This window comes from Rhinoderma darwinii, chromosome 8, assembly GCF_050947455.1.
Source record: "Rhinoderma darwinii isolate aRhiDar2 chromosome 8, aRhiDar2.hap1, whole genome shotgun sequence".
NCBI classification, from domain to species: domain Eukaryota; kingdom Metazoa; phylum Chordata; class Amphibia; order Anura; family Rhinodermatidae; genus Rhinoderma; species Rhinoderma darwinii.
The window spans coordinates 110,539,697-110,562,152 of record NC_134694.1 but is presented as its reverse complement, the minus strand read 5'-3'; the positions used below and the strand labels follow the sequence as shown (position 1 = coordinate 110,562,152).

The window sequence follows — 22,456 nt, the reverse complement described above, 5'->3', positions numbered from 1 at the left end:
ACAAAATTACAAAAATACCTTCAACTTTAAAATAGGAAAATCATATTTGTAAGTGGAAAAGTGAGTGATTGCTTAACCTGTTGAGGATTATGGCAGTAGGCATCATGACAATCAAGATTAGGGCAATCTCTGTAATACATAGCCGTGGCCCCAACACACTCCAACAGCAGAGATCATTATGTCACAGATAATCCCTGTGATGAAAACAGTGCACAAAAAATATATCAGCAGACAGCCCAGGCTCCATTGAAGAATGTCACGGCTATCCAGCCATATTGCCGCTGTTAGGGCATTTTGAAAGGGGTTGTACAGTCGCCAAAAATTGATGGCCTATCATGGGGATAGGCCATCAATATCTGACCGGTCGAGGTCCAACTTCCGAAACCCCCACGATCAGCAGTATAGAAGGGGCCGCAGCGCAAGTACGAGTGCTGCTTCCCCTTCATTTAATTTACTGCTCACACTGTGAATGGCTGACTCACTTGTAGCGGCGGTTCAAAATGGTACAGCCCTCTCCATTACACTTCAATAGGAGAAAGCTGTAATACTGTGAACTGCCGCAGCAAGTGTGTTGGCGATTCTCAGTGTGAACAGTAAAGAAAATAAAACCGAAGAAACGCTCATACGAGCGCCGTGGCCCCTTCAAAACATCTGATCGGCGGGAGTGTCGAGAGTCGGACCTCAACCAAACAGATATTGATGTCCTATCCTGAGGATAGGCCATCAATTTTTTGGGACTGGACAACCCCTTTAACAACAGCCTTTGTACAATAGTACACAAGCCTATTTGCTGGCATATACAGTAGATATATTGCATTGTATACTGATAAAGAGCAATAAAACATCACATGTAGCCCTCAATAGTATAGATAAATATAAATATAAAAAATACAGCAAATACAGTTAAGTTTAAATAATCAATAAATTGAAAGGTAATGTTAAAAACATAACAATAAATGTATAATATCATTTATGATGATAATTAAAAAAATAAAATACAAATCTGGTGGAATTGCTTTTTCTCTGCATTTTCCCAAAATAAACATTAACATAAATTACATTCTAATGTACAGTATATACACCAAAAATGGGACTTGAAGAAAGTGCAATTGGTTTTACAAAAACACTGCCTCAAACAATTATGTTGACGTACAAATAAAAAAGTTCTGAAAAGGAAAACATTTTTACACAGACTCGCAGCTGCACTATTAGAATAATTTAGAGTGGTATTTCCTTATGGGATCTTATAATCACAGTTGGCGGTGGGTACAGTACACATTTTGGGTCAGTGGATGTCAACATGCGGGTGGGCAACCGGTTCTCGGCATACGATGCCAGTGGTACTAAAATTATATGATAATTATTATTTGTGTTGAGTAAGGGCTCTTGTACATGAACGAGTGCCACTCGGGCCGTTTTTCATGGCATCTCTGTAACACCCGATAGTTTTCACGGGCCCATTCACTTTTGTGGGTGAATCGGGTCCGTGAAAATGGACCCGACTCTCCAATCCGTGGAAAGATAGAACATGTCCTATCTTTCCACGGATCACAAACGGGACTCGGGCAGCGCACACGGTCGTGTGCAGAAGCCCTTAGTAATAAATAGCTGTAACCCACATCCATCCAAAAAAAGGGTAAGATGGGCAGGCAAGGAAGTGATCCCCAGAGCCCCTAGCCTACTTTTGCTGGATCTATAAGCTATTCAGATGAGACCACCCCTGCTAACTTCTTAGCTCCTGCAGTCAGGAAGCACCAGCAAAACAGAATTGTACCTCTTATATTACTTAATTATACAATACCGACAATATTTTTGAAAAATGTGAATAAATGAGAACATTCCATTCAACCAACAGTTGCAATAGTTAAATGTTTCCATATAATTTAGCAGTCAATTGAGATTCACGTGTTCCTATGATTTCGCTGTTTTCATACATTTTTCTGAATGACCATTATTTAAAGAAACGTATATAGAGAAAAAGGTATTTCAAAAACATTCTCTATTGTGTCCAAATCATCTTGTAATAAGCAATTTATATCAAAGGATTTCTCAAAAACATTGAAGAAAAACTTAAAGGGGTTTTCACATCAAGACAATCCCTGTCCATAAGCTCTTTTAGAATATATGGAAGTCATAGAGGGTGATCCCTTGCAAGGGACACCCCTCTCTGAGCCAAAGACATCTCTTTTAAAATATACGTTCAAATGAAAACTCTAGACAAAAAATTGACCTCGCATTAGATGTGATGACCCATCCCAAAATAATGAACTAGGTGACTGAATCTCGAAAACTTTTTAGGGCATTGTTGTTTGAATAAGATTTTCCACCAACCTGATTGTGAGGGGAATCATCCTCTGTATAATTGTCTGTGGTAAGAACAGAGCAATACATAGTGGTCACAATTGTCCTGGGACGTTTCTCTAAGGACACACAAATATTTTTGTAATGATCTCCAGAGTCTTTCCAGCAAATATACTATTTCTTAATGATGAATACAAAAATATGTACAAATAATTTTGAGTTTTTGAAAGAAAATCCTCACCACATCCACATTTAGAAAAATATAGAAAGAGCTTTATTTCGGCATAGAATAAAAGTACATCGGACACAGGTGGGACGTGTTACTGCTAACGCGTTTCGAACGGAGTGTTCTTACTCATGCTATGAGTAAGAACACTCAGTTCAAAACACGTCCCACCTGTGTCCGATGGACTTTTATTCTATGCCGAAATAAAGCTATTTTTATATTTTTCTAAATGTGGATGTGCTGAGGATTTTCTTTCAAAAACTCTTCTATTTATTGGATCCTTGCCTGCCTGCAAGACCCCTTCTTCCGACTGCACTCCAACTGAGGAACTACAGATCCCAGGACAACCTATTGTGTGAGCGCACCTGCAGCTTCCATTGCTGCCATTTGTTTTTGTTCGTACAAATAATTTTCCTTACTTTGATATTGACATTTGTAAACTCGAAATCTGAAATATATAGGATGTCTGGCATTTATTCCAAACTGGAATGTTGGGCTGAGCAGATTGGAGTTTCGCAATATCATTCCTAAAACACTGTACTCACTGAAAAATCCCTGTTGCGAAAACAGAACAGAAAGATAGCATTGGCCTCATGTTTAAAGTCCAGATCTCTACTGCCGACCAACCACCCAAATAACAGACCTAGCTAAAGTTACTTCTACTGTAGCTGGAGGCCTAGATATAGGTTGTTGGTGGAACTAAAATTCAGACTGTAGTAAGAGAGGGGAGGCAGTCTCAGGAGCTAAAAATGGAGTAACTTCAGAAATGTAAGGTTTTTTTCTTGGAAATAGCACTTATATCCCAGATGTAAGCTAGCTTGTCACCAATGCCACACAGAGGCAATGGAAAATCTTTAACAGGGCCCCCACTTACCATATATTCTTTATAATACTAGCGTATTATATACAGCTGAGGGGTTTTTAGACCCCTTAATGCTCCAGGTCCTGGGTGCGACTGCGACCCCTATAGCTACGCCTGTGTTGCCACAGTTTCTGACACTGTGTTACCAGGTACTGGAACCTATACAATTGCATCGTGAGGAACAGTGAATTAGTGACCAGCTCTGTACCATTAGTGTCACAAAGAATTGCATACAATGCAATATATAGTATACTATACTCTACTATACTATACTATACTATACTATACAATGTCCTCTTTGAATTGGACACAAAGTACACTACTAGTTGACCCTTTTTTTGAATAACATACAATTTGGACATCAGGGAGTGAATATGCAGTAGGGTTACAAGGGATCTGACCTAATGCATTTGGCTTAGATCGCCATCATAGGATCATCCCAGGATAGACAATCATTGTGTAATTGGTACGACAAAGAGGTTGCGGTGCTCCAATGAGTGGGAAAATGTTTTAGAACTTTTAATATTTTTTTATTTTTTGTACACTACTGAAAACTTTTTTTATTTTTTTTATTAGTCCACTTAGGGGATTTGAAACAGCAATCGTGAGTATATTGTCATTTTTACAGGTTCCTGTTAAGCCCTGCTAGAGGCAGCGCTTAACAGGAGCAGAAAAAGGCATACCTGGGGGCCTTCATTAGGCCCATGGGCTGCCATTACAACCATCAGCACCCGCGATCGCTGTCAAAGGGGACCACCATACTCTTTCTAATGGCTTAGATCAGGGGTCTCAAGCACGCGGCCCGCGAGCCGCCGACAGACCCCGGAAGTCCGAGGTTTGTCATGGAGAACTTCGGGGGACTTTCGGTCCCCCAGTCTCCTTATCGCTGGGCGTCCCAGCGATCCCACATGTATCCCCTATCCTGTGGATAGGGGATGCATGTCTTTTGTAGGAACAACCCCTTCAGTGGTGTCGCGCTGTAGCAGCCGTAGCGGCTGCTAGCGGAGCCTCCGGCCATGGGAGGGGGGCCCGTGCCTGCGGGCGGCACGGGCCCCCTCATGATGCAGGCCCCGTAGCAGCCGATACGGCTGCTACAGCGGTAGTTGCGCCACTGGTGTCAGGGTTTTCCCCAGAGCGGAGTGCCGGCCAGAGCGCTAGTATCGGCTCTGCCCCGTGACTCTGGAATTCCCTGACATCGCTGTCCATATATGGACAGTGTGTCAGGGTCTTCCCCAGAGCGGAGTCCCTGGCAGAGTGCTAGTATTGGCTCTGCTCCGGGACTCTGTGGAATTCCCTGACATCACTGTCCATATATGGACAGTGTTGTCAGGGTCTTCCATAGAGCGGAGTCACGGGCAGCGCGCGAGTATAGGCTCTGCTCCGGGACTCTGTGGAATCTTCTGACATTGCTGTCCACATATGGACAGTGATGTCTAGGGCTTCCCCAGAGCTAGAGTCCCGGACAGAGCGCTAGTATAGGCTCTACTCTGGGGAAGCCTCTGACATTGCTGTTCATACATCGGCAGTGATGTTAGGGGCTTCCCCAGAGCAGGAGTCCCAGGGATGTCAGGAGCACAGCTGGAGTCCCAGGAAGAGTCTACTAGCGCTCTGCCCGGGACTCCAGCTCTGGGATTGCCCCTGACATCCATGTCTATATATGGACAGTGATGTCAGGAGCAGAGCTGGAATCACAGGCAGACTGCTAGAAGCGGCTCTGCTCCTGGACTCCAGCTCTGGGCAAGCCCCTGACATCACTGTCCATATATGGACACTGATGTTAATGGCTTCCCCAGAGTTTCAGTGCAGAGCTTATACTAGTGCTCTGCTCAGGGACTCCAGCTCTGGGGTTGCCCCTGATATCACATTCCGGTCCAGGAGGATCCTCTGACGTCACTGTGTATGGACAGTGACGTCAGGGGCTCCAACAGTAGAGGAATCCCCAGCCAAAGTGTCGGCAACGCTCTGGCTGGGTATTCCACTCCTAGAGGGAGCCCCAATGGAGCTATCTACTTGGGGTGTGTGTCATTATCTGCAGAGGGCACTGTGGCAGCATCTACAGACGGCACTGTGGCAGCATCTACAGAGGGCACTGTGGCAGTATGTACAGAAGACACTGTGGTATTATCTATGGGTGTGTTGCATTATCTACAGAGGGCACTGTGGCAAAATCTACAGAGGGCACTGTGGCAGCATCCACAGAGGGCACTGTGGCAGCATCCACAGAGGGCACTGTGGCACTATCTAAAAAGGGGCTGCCCAATCTTGAGATTTGTGTGTCTGCCAAACACTGCTAACTGATCCTGTATTTAGCAAAACTTAAACTGGAAAACTGGATTGTTGAAATAAGCACGTGGAGAAATATCTAAAATTTTAAACCTAGCGGTAATATTATAGTAATGTAGTATTATAGTAATAGAGCATTATTATAGTAGATCAAATAACTAATTGATTAACAATAATTTTGTAATGTATCAAATTTGATCATCAACTTCCCATTTTTTCTATATGTGGCCCACTTACCCGGCCAAGTTTGAGACCCCTGGCTTAGATGCTGCAGTTGCTATTGACCGTGGCATCTAAATGGTTAAATGGCCCGGATCAGAGCAATCTCTTTTCCTGGCCTTTAGTGCATGGTGTCAGCTGTAAAGCTGACTTCATACTTCAACCCCCGCGCCAGGACGTGCAGTTACGTCCAAGTGCGATAATGGGTTAATGTTCATCCAAGCACAGTGGGGCATCTCTACGTGCTGATCAGTGGGTGTCTTGGTGCTCAAGTACATCTTGATCACACATTGATGGATTATCCTAAAAATCGGTCATGAATGTGTATTCTTGAAAACCCCTTTTAGGGCAAACTAGATTTTACAGTCACACTCAACTGGTATAGCCAGTTTGTAAGAGGGTCTCCCCTGACTGACACAGACGATACAATTGCAGTTGTACAGATAACTTTATTTTCATAACAGTGGCACATCTTTTCGGAGATAACCTTAAATTGGGGCTGGGGACCTGACCTACTGTGTTATAACCAGTGGGTTGAGTGGACCCTCTAGGCTACTCTGCCAGATTGGCGTAGTACCTGCTGGCCAAACAGTAGCTAAACAGTCACTGACAGATGGTACCTTGGAAGTAACTGGGTGCAGGCTGAAGCAGGTTTTGCCGGATTACTGGAAGCAGACTGTGCCGGATTACTGGAAGCAGGCTGTGTCAGCTAGCTGGATATGATCAATAGGAGGAATGCCTGCAGGCAAACAGAACCCTCTTTCCCGACCACCCAATCATAGTATAGGATAAAGCCATTAGCCCCGTGTACCCCTGCGGACGCTACTAGTTAGCGAAACATGTCGGGGAGGGGGCTCTATGTTTTTTAATTTCCTGCCTTGGCCGAATTCACCTCTTTATAAGTCATATGGTACTTGCTGGCTGTAACTGACTCCTTGTGTGTCGGCCAGCAGCTATCTCTGGGTGATTTAATACTCTGCTGGATCTCTCAGCGTACCACTTTCCACTCTGGCTTTAGGCAGTGACAGTTTTAAATTCATATATGTGGTCTGTCTCTTTGCTACACGTAGCCTAATAAAAATTTAAACTTTATCCTATACTATGATTGGGTGGTCGGGAAAGAGGGTTCTGTTTGCCTGCAGGCATTCCTCCTATTGATCATATTTATTGTACCTGCCGACTACCCAGGGTCATAATTGTTTTCTGAGCTAGCTGGATATGGTACGCAGGGTGTGGTACGCTGGATACTAGACTCAGGATACTGGACCTCTGCAAAAAAAAAATTTGAAGTACAACATTGCTCGGGCACTGGAACACTGGGCAGACTTCCTATTATAGTCCTGGAAGTGCAGGGATAGGCTGGTAAAACTTTACTGGTGCATGTGTTGGCCCTTTAAGAGGAGGTAAGCATGTGCACGTGCACCCTACAGGCAGAGCCTTCCCTGATCACATGACCGAGGGCTTGCCGGTGTCCCGGAGGAGGCAGGCGCCAGCAAGAACAGTTGAGCTGGCGGACCGTGATCGCCAGCAGGGATGGAACATCGGCGGTCAGCGGCCACCGGCGCTACATGCTGCTATACATCTATGAGAGCCTACTCTCTACCCCAGTCTCCAACACCAATACACAATTTGCAGGGTTGCACCAGTCACTTTGGATGGTAGTTGCTCTGCGCCTCCACGGGTCCTCGTTGCCGCTATGCCACTGACTTTAGCGGAGTCCCGGCTACACTCGGCTGCGAGTGTCACATAATACTCTGTGCAACACAGGAGTGCGGTCCCTAGGCCACAGAGAGGCAAACACAGCTCCAGTCCTTTTTGAAAGGGATACAGTCTCTTTGATGGATCGTCAAAATAGATTTCAACTTCATTTCAATAGTAACTTTAACATAGGATGCTTATTATTTGCAGAACACAGTGCAGTACTTGAACTTCTACTCTGGTAAACAGGACGAGAAATAATTCACATGACTTGACTGGAATTTGTCTATCTTTGCTCCACCAGTCCACTCACTCGGAGGGATATGCTCTTCAGTAGGCCTCAAGGCAGCCAGACTCTTTCGGTCCACTAAATACTCCAACTCTGGGCTGGCACTCTCACAGCCCACTCTTGATCAGGTAATGACTCCCCAAAGTCTGTCAGTCTATGCCATTAGCCAATCAGCTTGTGTCAAGGCGGCTGTTTGACCTCTGTCACCAGCTCACCGGATTGTCTTACGGGGGCTGTACACAGGCCTACTGCTGAGCACACACAAAACACAGCAGGTAACACTGCCGTTACTATCGTATTCCTCCCATTTATAAACATTACTATCGGTCCATGCATACGCAGTAAAGCCACGGCGCAATGCTCTGAACCATCACAATGCCCCGCCAACGTTGGCATGGAATCCTGCGTGTGCCTATGCTGACGCTGGACTCCTCTTTCTGCAAATAGGCCGCCACGAGACTATGGTTCCTGGTTACCAGTGACATACTGTAGGCAGAACTTGGTGGAACTGCCGCAGACAACAGCCCGCTAGATGCCACAAAACAAATGGGAAAACAGGCATACAATAAAAGTAGAGGCAGCAGTGAAGACACATCAAATGGGGCAATACCAATTTTTAAGGACAACACTCAAATATTGTGAGGGGTTGAACATGAGGTTTACCCCCCTTACATGTTCTCAAGATTTTACAATATTCAGCTATAGCTTATCTTCTCTGTGATTTGTTATGTCTTCTTTTAATTTCTCTTCATCTTAGTTTATTTGTGATCGTGATAATTTATTGTATTCATCAATCTCTATAAGTGCTCCTTCCAAAATATCAGCGTATAAAAAGTTCACTGACCACAGTGTTTTTTTCTAGATCTACTTATACCTAGATAGTAATTTCAAGGCAGTGATGGATTATATAAACCGTCCTCTCCAGATGCATTGTCTTTGTTCGTGAAAGCAAAGCGAAGAAAGTGATCAGTGAGGATCTGTCTGGGATCGACACTTGTGATACGGCTTCTGAATTATAACTGCTGGTAGAGAAGATTTCCTGAACTTTTCTTAAACATCTTTTTGCTAAGTAAGTGCTAATGTATTGCAGTGTGTTTTTGTTTTATTTTACTTAAAGCTTTTCTCTAGTTCTGAAATAGTTAATACTAGGAGGCCGTAGACAGAGAAGGTGCAGCCTGGTTGATCAGTTCCCCTTTGGCATTGGGGGGGGGGTAGAACCTGGGCAAGACTCCCTTCTCCAGAGGAACGGTATTGTTAACAAGCAAAAAGGGTGGGAAATTGACTCAACGGTCATGGAAAGGGTCTTTCAATCCTGGTTTTCAAAATCCGGTACCATACTGCCCTTGCTCTGGAGGACACAGCTTGGCCATGCATTACATGGACAACCCATTGATGTCAGTGGGAACTGGTAATGGTTCATTTCCCCTTTGGTGGTGCTTCAGAGGATTTGCTGTTGGGTTCTCCTTCAGTTCACAGCTGGTTGAGGGGTCTAAATAGGGTGACACCCTGTGATCAGCTTATCGTTGATAGACCCTACTAACAAAAAAAATTGTTGTACAATCCCTTTAATACGGCGTAATACATTTGTGTATTGTCTATATCTATTGTCATATATCTCTATACTAGAAACGACAGATTTGCATATAGTACATCCATCAGGATAGCAGAAAGGTACCCGGATATTTTTCATGATGCTGATGTTTTTGTTTTTTGTGGTTAGAAGGATTTTGGTTTAGAAGATCTTCGACTTTTTTTGTAGATGTCATACATAAACTTTCTGTTGAGTATTATCTGCTCTTTATAGGAGGAAGCCAATGAAAATAGTTCTGACCCTGATCTTGCTATGGACGTTCTGTGCTCAAAGAGTGAAAAGTAAGAAAGTCATGTGTAAATTTAGAATTTCAGGAGACATTAAACGATACGTGAAGGATGGCGACCTGATCCTGGGGGGAGTGTTCCAGCTGTTCCAGTTTATGTATGGAAGATTTCCACTCCGAATGGTTCCCATCTCACTGCTTTGTTCTGTGTAAGTGAATGCATTGTGAATAATTTCGATTTACCCTCTGATATGGATTTCAGGACAGTAAGAAAGAATTCAGCATGCTGCCATTTTACCGTCAGTGGGCCAATTTTACTCCGTACATTAATATTGTACTGCATACATTGAAGTCTGTCTCTCCATAAATTCACCCCAAGTCTGAAGAAATAGGGGACTTTTGGCCATAATAAAAACTAAACGCAATCGTGAATGTATTTCGAGCTGGCGGGAGCTCGTGCTGGTTCTTGAGATTATTATGTTACAGTTTATGCTTCAAGGGTTTTTACCAGCTTAAAAAGTGACGGCATGTATCTAAGATATGCCATCACTAACTGATCGTGGGGGTCTGACTTCTAGGACCGCCGATGATCATTAGATAAGATAAGCACTGAGGTCCCTTCACAATGTTTTCCTGCACAATGACCCTCCTGGCCACCTGCTGTGCACAATATTTCTGTAGAAACGCATTGGTCCCTTCATTCACGGGTTGGTAAGGGTCACAGAGGTCGGACCCCACTGATCAGAATGTTATGCATATCCTAGCAATATGCCGTACAATTCTGTGATGGAAATAACCCTTTAACGGTGCTAACATAACTCCCAAGTGTCACTCTTTTGTAGGGACAGGCCCTACTTTTGGTCTATACCTCCTTGTACCTCTTTGCTATTCACATGGAGGTTGGCAGCCGTAACTGGGTTCTGTATATGTATTATATGTGCGTTTTACCCGTAGTTTACATATACTGTACATGTGCTGTATGGGTAATTTTTGTGTAAGTATGCTATGTGTGTGTTTATGTGTGCGTGTGTACTGTATGGTGTGTTTTGTGTGCAATTGTGTTATGAAAACCAGGAAAATGACAATGGTGATTTTTACCTAATATTATAGCATTTGTTCCCAGATTTACACAGTAACTTTGATTATCATTTTCACTATACATAGTAGTCAAGAAAAATATAACAAAAGTGGTGTGTAGGAAAGGCAGATCCAGCACTCTGATATATAAAAAATTCGATTTTTATTAGGTCATATTAAAAATAGGGATAAAACAACAATCCCGGGACCACGCTTACGCGTTTCAGACCACTAGGGTCCTTAATCATAGCATACTGAATAAAAGTAAAATTCACATATATATAGTCAAGACATTCGATCACATGATTGTATAGGGCTGGGTTAGAAAATGTTAACCCTATGCAGTAATGAACATAATTTATGTCGTAGTTATCTCTAAATTTCAGAAATCACAGAATTCTCTTGCTGTAACGATGTATGTTATCACAGAAAGCACAGAAGTAAATTGATGTTACGAAACACGAACTTCTTGTTTAAAGATATATGTTAGAGAAATGTCTATACATCTCTCCATTATATTTCTATGGTTGGAACCTGGTGGATTAGTAAGATGGTTAATTGGACACCAGGTGTGTAATGACGTCATACTTGATTAAACAGAATAAGTATTTCATGCATAAATGGTTACTAAGATATATATATATAATTATGTGTAACATACTATTCCATATTGTTTTCTATCGATAATGAAAGGTGCCAGGCATCAAAATTAATTTAAAATCTATATTATTATAAAATATGTTTTATATATAAAGATTTCTCTGTATGTGTAAATTTTATTACTTTTCATAAAATTGAGAAATTATGTATGTGACGCTCCTTAATTGTATCTCAACAATCATTATAAAGACAGATGAGTAGTCCGTTGGATTAATGAAGAAAATAAAAAAGTTAGTTGAGATTAACCTAGAGAAAGAAACTACAACAACAGAGTTAAACAAGAAAACGGCATGTGTGAATAGGTTATATTAATGTTATCTCCGTGGTGCTGAATGGACAGCTCTGGTTACTCTGTATGTGAAATATCTGTGAAAGCACTTGTCCACTGTCTCCGTGGTGCTGAAGGGACAGCTCCACTCTAGAATTTATTATGAAGGCAATGCTCTTAAATGAAAAAACGGCAATAGTTAATAAAAAATGGGCTTGAAGATTATAGGCATAATAAAAATTATTTAAACTATAATTTTCATAATATTTCAACCAATGAGAATGTATTCCAGATTTAATTAGTAAATATACATCAAATCATTCCTGTAATTCATGCCAGTAGGAAAACGAGTATCTAGTTTTAAAATCCATAGAGCTTCTCTGTTTAGTAGGAGTTTTCTCCAATTGCCCCCTCTTTTAGGACAAAATACTCTTTCCAAGCCACAAACATTTAATGTACTAATATTCCCCTGATGTTTTTCTCTAAAATGCTTTGCTGCTCCTGAGATGTTAATTTTATTTGCATTTTTTATATCTGCTAAATGCTCAGCTATTCTCCTTTTTAAAGGTCTTATAGTACATCCTACATATTGTTTATTGCAAGTATTGCAAGATATAACATATACCACATGAGTAGTACTGCAATTGATAAAAGATTTTATGGGAAAAGAAATATTAGTTGAAAAAGATGTTAAATTGTTTGAGATTATCATGAATTGACAAATGTTACATTTGTTACCTCCACATTTACAGGAACCTGTATATTTCAGCCATGTAGTTATCTTGTCTGAGGTTTTAGGGAAAAAACTAGGTGAAATTCTATTGCCTATTGTCATTGAATTTCTGGCCACAAAATTACAACCCGGTTTTAATATTTTTCTAAGATCCTGGTCTTTATCTAGAATGGGTAAGTATCGTTTCATGATGGATATTATTTGGTTGTACTCGTTGCTGTAAGGAGTGGAAAAAGTTAAAGATTTGCTTTGATGCTGACTATGTTTAGTATTTTTTATTGTGGGGTACAACAATTCAGATCTAGGTTTAGCTATTACTTTGTTTTTCGCTTCTTGTAATGTTTGTTTTGAATAACCCCGTGTTGTAAGTCTAGTATCAATAATGTTACATTCGGCAAGAAAAGCCGAATTCTGGGTGCATATTCTTTTTGCACATGTGTATTCTCCTATTGGAAGATTATTGATAACATGCTTTGGATGTGCACTTGAAGCATGTAAAATTGAATTCCCAGAAGTGGGTTTACGGTATAAACTACTTACAATGTTAGGTTCTGTAGAGTCACCCGTTAGTGTAATATCAAGAAAAGATAACGAAGATACATTTTTATTGTGTGTAAACTTTAAGTTATCCTCATTGTTATTTATATACACTACAAATTCCTCAATTGTTGTATATGAACCCGACCAAATGATCAATATATCATCAATGAAGCGTCCGTAATAGTGAATGTCTTTCGAAAATGGATTAGAATTATTGTAAATGTAGCGTTCTTCCCACAAAGTTACATAGATATTGGCTAATGAAGGGGAAAATTTAGCCCCCATAGAGCATCCCAACTTTGTAAATAAAAGGAATTATCAAACAAAAAATAATTATGTTTTAAAAGATGAAAAGTGACACTAAGAATGTATTCTTTGAGATTATCTGAGTAGTTGGTATATTTGTGTAGTTGATCACTTAGAGCTACAATGGCTTTGTTATGTGGGATAGATGAATATAAAGCACTGATGTCACATGTAACTGTATATGTATTATATGTGCGTTTTACCCGTAGTTTACATATACTGTACATGTGCTGTATGGGTAATTTTTGTGTAAGTATGCTATGTGTGTATTTATGTGTGTGCGTGTGTACTGTATGGTGTGTTTTGTGTGCAATTGTGTTATGAAAACCAGGAAAATGACAATGGTGATTTTTACCTAATATTATAGCATTTGTTCCCAGATTTACACAGTAACTTTGATTATCATTTTCACTATACATAGTAGTCAAGAAAAATATAAGACGTCAAAGAATTTTAATATTATTTTGCTTTTTTATTTTATTATTCAGTGTTAATTTTCCTTTCAACATTCTACTTTTTATCTGGGATACATTTTTATTTATGTTAATGAAATATTTATTTTCAGAGCATCTCCACGTTTTCTAAGGCACTTCTTTGCTGTTGACTTTGCCGTTGAAGAAATTAATAAAAATACAAATATTTTACCAAACATCTCCTTAGGATATGATATTTTTGATTCCTGTTTTTTCGAGGAAACTGCTGTAGAAGGAACCATGAGAATTTTATCTGGCGGTACAGAATTGCGTCCCAATTATGACTGCCATAATAATAACAACAGGGTGGTAGCTTTCATTGGACACTTGCTATCTTCATCATCCCAAGCCATTGCAAGCCTTCTTCAAATTTATGGCTACCCCCAGGTAAATTAGATTTTATACTCTTTCACATTATAGAGGTTTAAAGCCAATAAGCTTAGATAATTAATTTGTATTTATTTATTTTTTTTTAAATTTCTTAACAAATTATCAGAACGATTTTTTTTTTGCAAATAATATGGTTAGAAGTCTAGCTCCTGCTCTAATTGCTGTGAATCAAAGAAACCTCTGATCTTAACCCTTTTACCCCTTAGATGCCATTGCTACGTCCCCGTAAGCCATAATAAAGAAATAAGCAACGCGTTTCAGTATTGAACAGGCACTTTAATCGGTCACTAAACGTGGTGCTTATTTATTTAATGAATCAGTAACTATATCTATGAAATTCAGTAAGTATTGATGATACTGTCAGCGCCTGATGTACCCCGCAATATTCTTCCGTTCTCCTGACAATCAGCAATGCCGTCTGACTGCCCAGGGGTGGAGCGGTGACACATTTGTGGCTGGTTTATTGCAATACCACTCAAGGTAAGCCTATTCCTCACCACTCTCTTCCGCCTTTTTGCCTCGCTAACCTTCTAGACTATGAAGAACTGTGTGTTTTCGTAATGTGCCTTATTTTTAATTCTAGGTGAGTTATGGCTCCACAGATCCCATTTTCACAGATAGAGTACTGTTCCCATTCTTCTTTCGCACTATTCCCAATGAACAAGTTAAGAGTAGAGCTACAGTAAAATTACTGAAGCACTTTGGATGGACGTGGGTTGGAATCGTGTACTCAGCTGATGACAGTAATCAAAAAGCATCAGAAGAACTAATACCCCTGATATTAAAAAGTAATGGTTGTGTGGCCTTCACAGTGAAGATATACCAGCAGGGTAGTGAGGCATTTGAAAAGGCTCTTCATGTGATCCAGAGCTCTTCAGCTAATATAATCATAGTATTTAGTCCTCTAGATCACCTGTTGACTCTGGTGGGCCATTTAGACCAACTTGATCTACTTACTGGAAAGGTCTGGATTTTACCCCATCTTCCATCCATTGAACATCTTTCTCTTAAAAAGTGTGTATTTGTCTTCAATGGTTCCTTGGTCATCTCACCCTATAGTGGGGACATTCCAAACTTTAAGGAATTTCTTTACAATGCAAATCCGGTCAAATATCCAAATCGGCTAATGAAACTATTATGGACTCAAACTTTTATGTGTGAGGTTCCGTCACCAGGGGACTATTGTTTGGAATCACAATTGTGCAAGGGCAACCTGTCCATTAGCTCTATCCCTATCTGGCAATATGATGTAAACAATTTCCGACTAACCTACAGTGTATACTTAGCCGTGTATGCCGTGGCCCATGCTCTTCATAGCATGTACCTCTGTAACCTTCAGAAGAAAATAACTCCTGTATTCTCTTATCCTGGAAAGGTAATGTGAAATAAATAATTAACTGGAAAAATAAAAAAAAACTGAATAAAAATAAGTCAAAATGTGGCAAGTGGGTGTCTCCAAACTTTGTCTTCAACCAAATAAACCAAACTTTCCTTGAGGCTATCTTATTGCGGGCACACACATCAGCCCCGAATTGTCTGTAAAGACAGTACAACAGGGTGTGTGTGCTTTATGGTGGCTGCAATGAATGGGAGGTAATGGTCAGAAAACTGTCAATAGACTAATACTGTCTCTAGAAAGAGATGTATTACTGCCCCCTCTCTAGACATGCTCTACTGTGACTGCATAAACATTGAAGAGGCTGCAGTGCTTTTTCTGCTTATGGATGGGAGTCACTGGGGTCAGACCACCACACATTAGGGCCTCCTGTTCTGGCGTACCCCGCTTATTCATTTATGGCCAGACATTGCTTCACCCAGCACTAATAGTGGGTTAGAGAAACTGGACCCGATGAGATCAGCCTGTCATGTCTTTGTATTTTCCTTTCGATGCAGGGAGTTTGAAAAGATCCCCATGTCTTTAGCACGATGCTAATAATTATAATCGTAATATTTTATTTCCTTTAGTTGGTTCATTATTTAAAACATGTCTCTTTTGAAACTATCACTGGAGATAAAATATATTTTGATGAAAATGGTGAGACCCCTGGCCGTCTGGATTTCCTAAATTGGTTGATATTGCCAAATGAAGCCATGGAAAGTAGCCATGTTGGTGACTATATATCTGAGCAAATCTACCTCAATGATAGCAGCATCAACTGGCCAATGAACAGATCTACTGTAAGTTCAAACATAAAGTTACAATTTAATTGCTTGAAACAAATCATTATATAAGGGGTATGTACATTTTTGGAACCTTTTATGTATTATTTCAATGCATTTAAGCAAAAATAAAGAAGGAACTTTACAAATGACCGATAAAAAATATCCTACAGTTTTGTATATACAGCTCTCATGCAGACCTATGTGTCACCATGGTTACAGACTACAAATAATCCCTGTGTGTAGTCTGATCCTGCACTCCTATTACTCCTGAATGCAGAATAAGTGGACATATCCTGTAAAAATCTCCAAGGTTGCATTTTAGTAGCCAACTACACTTATATACAGTACATTTAATTTGCAACAGTATATTTCTCCCTAAATTGGCGGTAGTAACACACTGCACATAAATATAGTGGGCTCGTCACATTGATTGCTTAAAAGCAATCAATGGATTTTTGTTTATGTAAAGTAATACTCTCATGAATAAGAAGCCACATGTTTCTGCATAATTCGTAAGAAATGGCACGAGATGCAGAGTCAGACAGTCGGTTCCAGTTGCCTTGGCAGCTAGACTGTCCTTCTTGACATTAAACAGACCGACCGGCCTAACGCTGCATCTCCAGGCATTGCTTCCAAAATGCATCGGGAATTGTGGCTGCTTGTTCATGAGAGTTTCACTTTAAATACTGCCATGGACAGTAGATATATACTCACTAAAATAGTGCATCATTAGATATCATAACATTGGTCACCCACAGGACCATAGAGAATATCACGAATTAGGAACTGAGAAAGGAGAAGTCAATAGAAGGCGGGAAAAAGAAAAGCAAATCTATCTCATTAAACACTCGATTTTTTCCCCCCAAAATTAGCGCCATTCCTATCCATAGGTTGTCTCTCAATTGAATTTTTGCTGAGTTGCAATACACACTGCCCATATGGTGCTGTTTGGGGGGGGGGGGTAGACACTTTTTTTTTTATCCTGGACAACTCTTTTAAGAAGAGCAGAAAGTTTTTAGAAATCCAGACAAAAAATGTTTCATAGCAGAGTTTTTACAATATGTTCTTTTATGTCTTAACCTTGCAGATTCCCCGCTCACTATGCACAGAGAGTTGTATATTAGGATTTTGAAAATCTGTTTGGGAAGGAGCACCTGTCTGCTGCTATGACTGTGTTCCTTGTTCAGCAGGAGAAATCTCAAACACCACTGGTGGGTAGATACAGGCCACCAGATGACCTTGACTTAAAGGTGTTTTATGTAACTAAAGCTTAATCCTTGTATAAAAGTTCAACACATTTCTAACATACTTTAGGTTTCAGTTCCTCACCAAGCTCTTTGTTTGCTATCAGTGAAAGGAAACACGCAGAAGTCCCGGAATTAGCTATAGATGCATGACCAGTGATAGGGAGGCCACCCAATGACCTCATCAGGGGGAGAAAATAAGGCTGTAGCTTACACACAGTGATCCAGACAGTGCAGGAGTGGGCGACGGTGAAGAATAGAAGCCAGGAAACTAAACAGTTAAGGCATGAAGCCCAACTACAAAAGCTTGTCTTAGTAGGGGGACCCCTGTCCATATGCCTTATCGGAGATTTTGAATGTCATAAAAATGGGTTTTCCTTCTCGAGTCCCTCCTTTATTAGTATGGGCCGAAAGCCACTAAAAATACTATTCCCACTATGGTAGTCTAAGCACCATTACAGTTCTTACCAGAGAAGCTAATCCTTGTGCCATAATTGGTTTGGTACTGGCTAAACTGAGGTGTGGAGTATGAAGATTCTCCCTGTTCTTCACCCTTAACTCTTCCATAAATGTATGGACTTTCCCATATGGATAACTAGGTGGCATTTCCCACAGTAGTCACCGTTTGGTGGTGGGTGCACTGCTAGGAATGTCTGAAGCAGAAGCAGAAGTGAGGAACGAACCCAGGGATCATAACCAGGAGAGCGAGCAGGATGCGAAAAATGAGAAGATATGACAAATATGTAATCAGAAGATGGGCCAGGGGTCAAAACCAGAAGGTCAAACTACAGGTACCAGGTGACAAATCTGAAAGAGCAAAACAAAGGCAAAATCCAGAGGCTAAGCTAGGGTCATTGTCACAATCAGGATTAGAGTCAGGGTCAAACAAAATACACTAAAAATAGGAAACATCTTAATCCACTAGCAAAGGTGGAACAGCCAGATCTCGTGTCGTAATGTGATTACAGCAGGCCCGTAACCATGGAAACCTGATGCGGCCAACAGCTAAGAGCAGGGAGACGTTGGCCGAGTGCGGGAGAGTGGCGCTGGTCTGAGGAGATGTGAGTAACAACAACCATGCATAACATGGGTTCCCATTCATTTTAATGGGGTCTTTGTAATACCACAGGCAATTGCAGGTGAAATACCTGGCTAGTTGTAGCTTTCATCTGTGGTAACAGCTGATTGTTGAGGGTCAGCTGCCGATCCCTGCTGAATCAGCTAATTGCATACGGGTCCTAACATCGAATCCTAGTATAGCGAAAGCAATTATACTGTGTACTGCATATATCATATATACAATTTTCAAAACTATTGTAATTAAATTTTTGTCTTCAAAAATCCTAAAAAAGGGAATTGGGCCAACATCGCTAAAAATGTCATAGAACATTTTCTTTTGTTTCTCAGATATGGAAAGTTGTATCCTCTGTCCTGACGATGAATGGCCTAATATAAGAAGAGATAAATGCATTCCAAAAATCATAATTTTTCTGTCATTCTTGGATCCCTTAGGAGTAACACTTACAACGTCTGCTGCCATTTGCTTTACCATTACAGTAGTAGTACTATGCATATTTACAATGTATAGAGACACTCCTATAGTCAAAGCCAGTAACCGAGACCTAAGCTACATTCTGCTCTTCCCTCTAATGACCTCCTTCCTGTGCACTCTGATATTCATCGGCAAACCAACTACTCTAAGATGCATCTCGAGACAAGTAACTTTTTGTATTGTGTTTACTGTATCTGTGTCCACAACTCTGGCCAAGAATATTGCTGTTTTGGTGGCCTTTAAATCCACGAAGCCTGACAGTAAATTAAGATTGTGCCCAAAGTCCCTATTGCCTAAACTCATCATATTCCTCAGCTGTCTGAGCCAAGTTATAATCTGTACTATTTGGTTAGTTCGGTACCCCCCTTTTCCAGAGCTAGATACACATACCGAAACAGGAAAGATAATATTACAATGTAATGAAGGGTCAACCATGGCGTTCTACATGGCTCTTGAATACATCGGTGTATTGGCATTCTTCAGTTTCGTACTTGCCTTTTGTATAAGGAAGTTGCCGGATCGGTACAATGAGGCTCATCATATAACTTTCAGCATGTTGGTCTTCTGTAGTGTTTGGGTTACCTTTATATCAGTGTACCTGAGGACCAAAGGCAAATACATGGTGGCTGTTGAGATATTTGCTATCTTGACATCCAGCTCTGGACTTCTGGGTTGCATTTTTATTCCCAAATGCTACACAATTATTATGAAGCCAGAGATGAACATTCGAGAGAAAATACATGTTAGACGTAGTTAACAATGATGATTATCGAGAACGATCATATTTTTTTGCATTAAAAGTAGGAAACTCTGGAAGTATAATTTTAAAAGTCCTTTGTTTTTTGCTGAGTTATCCATTCCTGAAGTAACTGAAGACAACACTTCCTGCATTGGACTTTGGTAACTCAGTCTTATCATAGGGGCATTGTGAACATTTAATTCAAGTTCCATCAATGGCCACATTCAACCTGTTGGATAAAACTTGAATTTTGCTGGGAATGCTGATTAGGAGCCACACAATATCCTTATGACAAAGTTGTATTACCAAAGCAGAGGCCAGGGAGGGTTGCCTTGGGGAAATTGGAGTAGACAAGATGAAGGGAATAGGCTAGAATTTTTTGGCATTGGGAACACCAATACAATGAAAGCTATTAAAACATGTTAATAGTGTATGTTGAAGTACCCACTACTGTAAATTTTATTTACTGAGAAATTCTCCGACCATATAAAAATATAAGGCCACAGGTCATAGTGCACCCCATGCGGTGCCAGTTACAATTCTCCCCCAAACAGTGCCAGTCTCAATGTATCCTGAACAATGCCAACCACATTGCAACCAAAAGAGTTCCAGTCACAGTGCTCTGCAAATAGTGTCAGTGCCATTATAGGGAGGGCAAATTAATTTGGTTCAAATTATTAGCCATGGCTATAGACAGCATCGAGAGTTTATCCTCTGCTTTCTCTCTTTCCTTTCTTCCAAAAAATTGGTCCAATGTTTTGCCCACCATCTTTGATCCAACCCTGCATGCAGTGTCAGACATTTTCCCCCAGTGACAGCTACAATAGACCTCAAACAATGCCAATTGCTTCTTAACAATGACAGCCATTGTCCTTTATAAACAGTGCCAGTCATAGTGCCGCAGTGCAGCCACACATGCCCTACATACAGTGCCAGATAGAATAATTAACTTCTTCACCACTGTCCTCTTCTAGTAGTTGCACTTTGGGGCCAAGAAGGAACAACCGGCAAAGGATGAACAACAGGAGGAGGAACACTCAGCAGAAGTCCCCTAATGAGCAGGACCCATGTGGCGCCACTGATTGGACTTTTATGTTACTATGCATAATTTCAAGGTTAACATTTTTAGAACATTACCTAAAGGTGTTTTCCAGGTGTTATTGAAAAATAAACATTGAGCTCTACAGATGGGCTCTTTCCATAACTCCCATGGAACTTAATGGAGAGAACTATACATATGCCCAGCCACCTCACCATTCATTCTCCGTCTGGATGCGGCGGACCAACCTTCTTGACATACAGTATGTGTGGGTCCCAGAAGTGGGACCCAAACCAATCACACATTTATGGCATTTCCTGTAGATATGCCATAAATGTGTGAGTTGGGAATACACCTTCAATAAAGAAATAAAATAACAATACTCACCTTTTATTCCACATACCGCTCCTGTGCCACCATGGTCCCCGCCGGTCTGTGGTTACATTGACTAAAACTGTGATGTAAAGGCACATGACTGCTCTGGGGTACAAACTGTATTCTGCAGATGATTTGCACCTAAATGGAAGGGGGTCCGCTGTGCTGGGGGAGAGAATTCTAGCTGGGGTGGTAGAGTATTTAAACTAGGGCTGAGGAGGGAGGTCAATGTAGAAAAAAAAGGGGTAGCCAGGTTAGAGAGGGGTCAGACTATATTGGTGGGGGGAGAAACAGAATGTGGGGAGAGGACTAGACAACAAGATAAGGAGATCCTTTCGTTACAGTACAGCAGTGTAAATAAAAATGCCCGAATAATGTCAAATCACATTTCTGATAAAAGTGAAAAACTGACAGGCAAGTTAAAGTGTATGTTCACAAATGCCAGAAGTCTAGCAAGCAAAATGGGGGAGCTGGAGGCCTTGATACTGGAAGAAAATATAGATATAGTTGGTGTTGCTGAAACATGGCTGGACTGTTCACATGGCTGGGCTGTAAATCTACAAGGTTTTACACTGTTTTGGAAAGACAGGACAAATAGGAAAGGCGGTGGTGTATGTCTGTATGTGAGAAATGATATGAAGGCGAGTGTGAAAGAGACAATAGTGGGTGAATACTGTGAGGAGGTTGAAACCTTGTGGGTGGAACTAGAAAGGGAGGTAAACACTGAAAAAATTACTTTTGGTGTAATCTATAGACCACCCAATATAACTGAGGAGATGGAAGGTCGGCTATATAAACAGATGGAGCGGGCTGCACAGGCGGGTACTGTAGTAATAATGGGAGATTTTAATTACCGGGATATTAATTGGTGTCATGGTTCAGCTTCAACTGCAAAGGGGAGACATTTCCTCAACCTGTTGCAGGAAAATTTTATGGGCCAGTTTGTGGAAGACCCGACTAGAGGTGAAGCTCTGTTGGATCTGGTCATTTCTAATAAGGCAGATCTTGTTGGGAATGTCAATGTTCGTGAAAACCTCGGTAACAGTGATCACAATAGTTACATTTTACCTATACTGTAAAAAACAAACGCAGGCTGGGAGGGCAAAAACATTTAATTTTAAGAAAGCCAATTTCCCCAGGATGAGGGCTGCAATTCAGGATATAGACTGGGAAGAACTAATGTCAAATAATGGGACAAATGA

General features: G+C 40.9%; 1 protein-coding gene across 1 annotated transcript; it reads left to right on the top strand.

The window, feature by feature from the left end:
- The first annotated feature begins 335 nt into the window (after positions 1-335).
- Positions 336-19,858, top strand: LOC142660025 (vomeronasal type-2 receptor 26-like). The gene is given in 7 exon segments (XM_075836675.1): positions 336-422; positions 9,683-9,750; positions 13,845-14,139; positions 14,726-15,517; positions 16,108-16,320; positions 17,393-17,516; positions 18,957-19,858. Coding segments are annotated over 7 exon segments (2,481 nt in total).
- Positions 19,859-22,456: the final 2,598 nt, after the last annotated feature.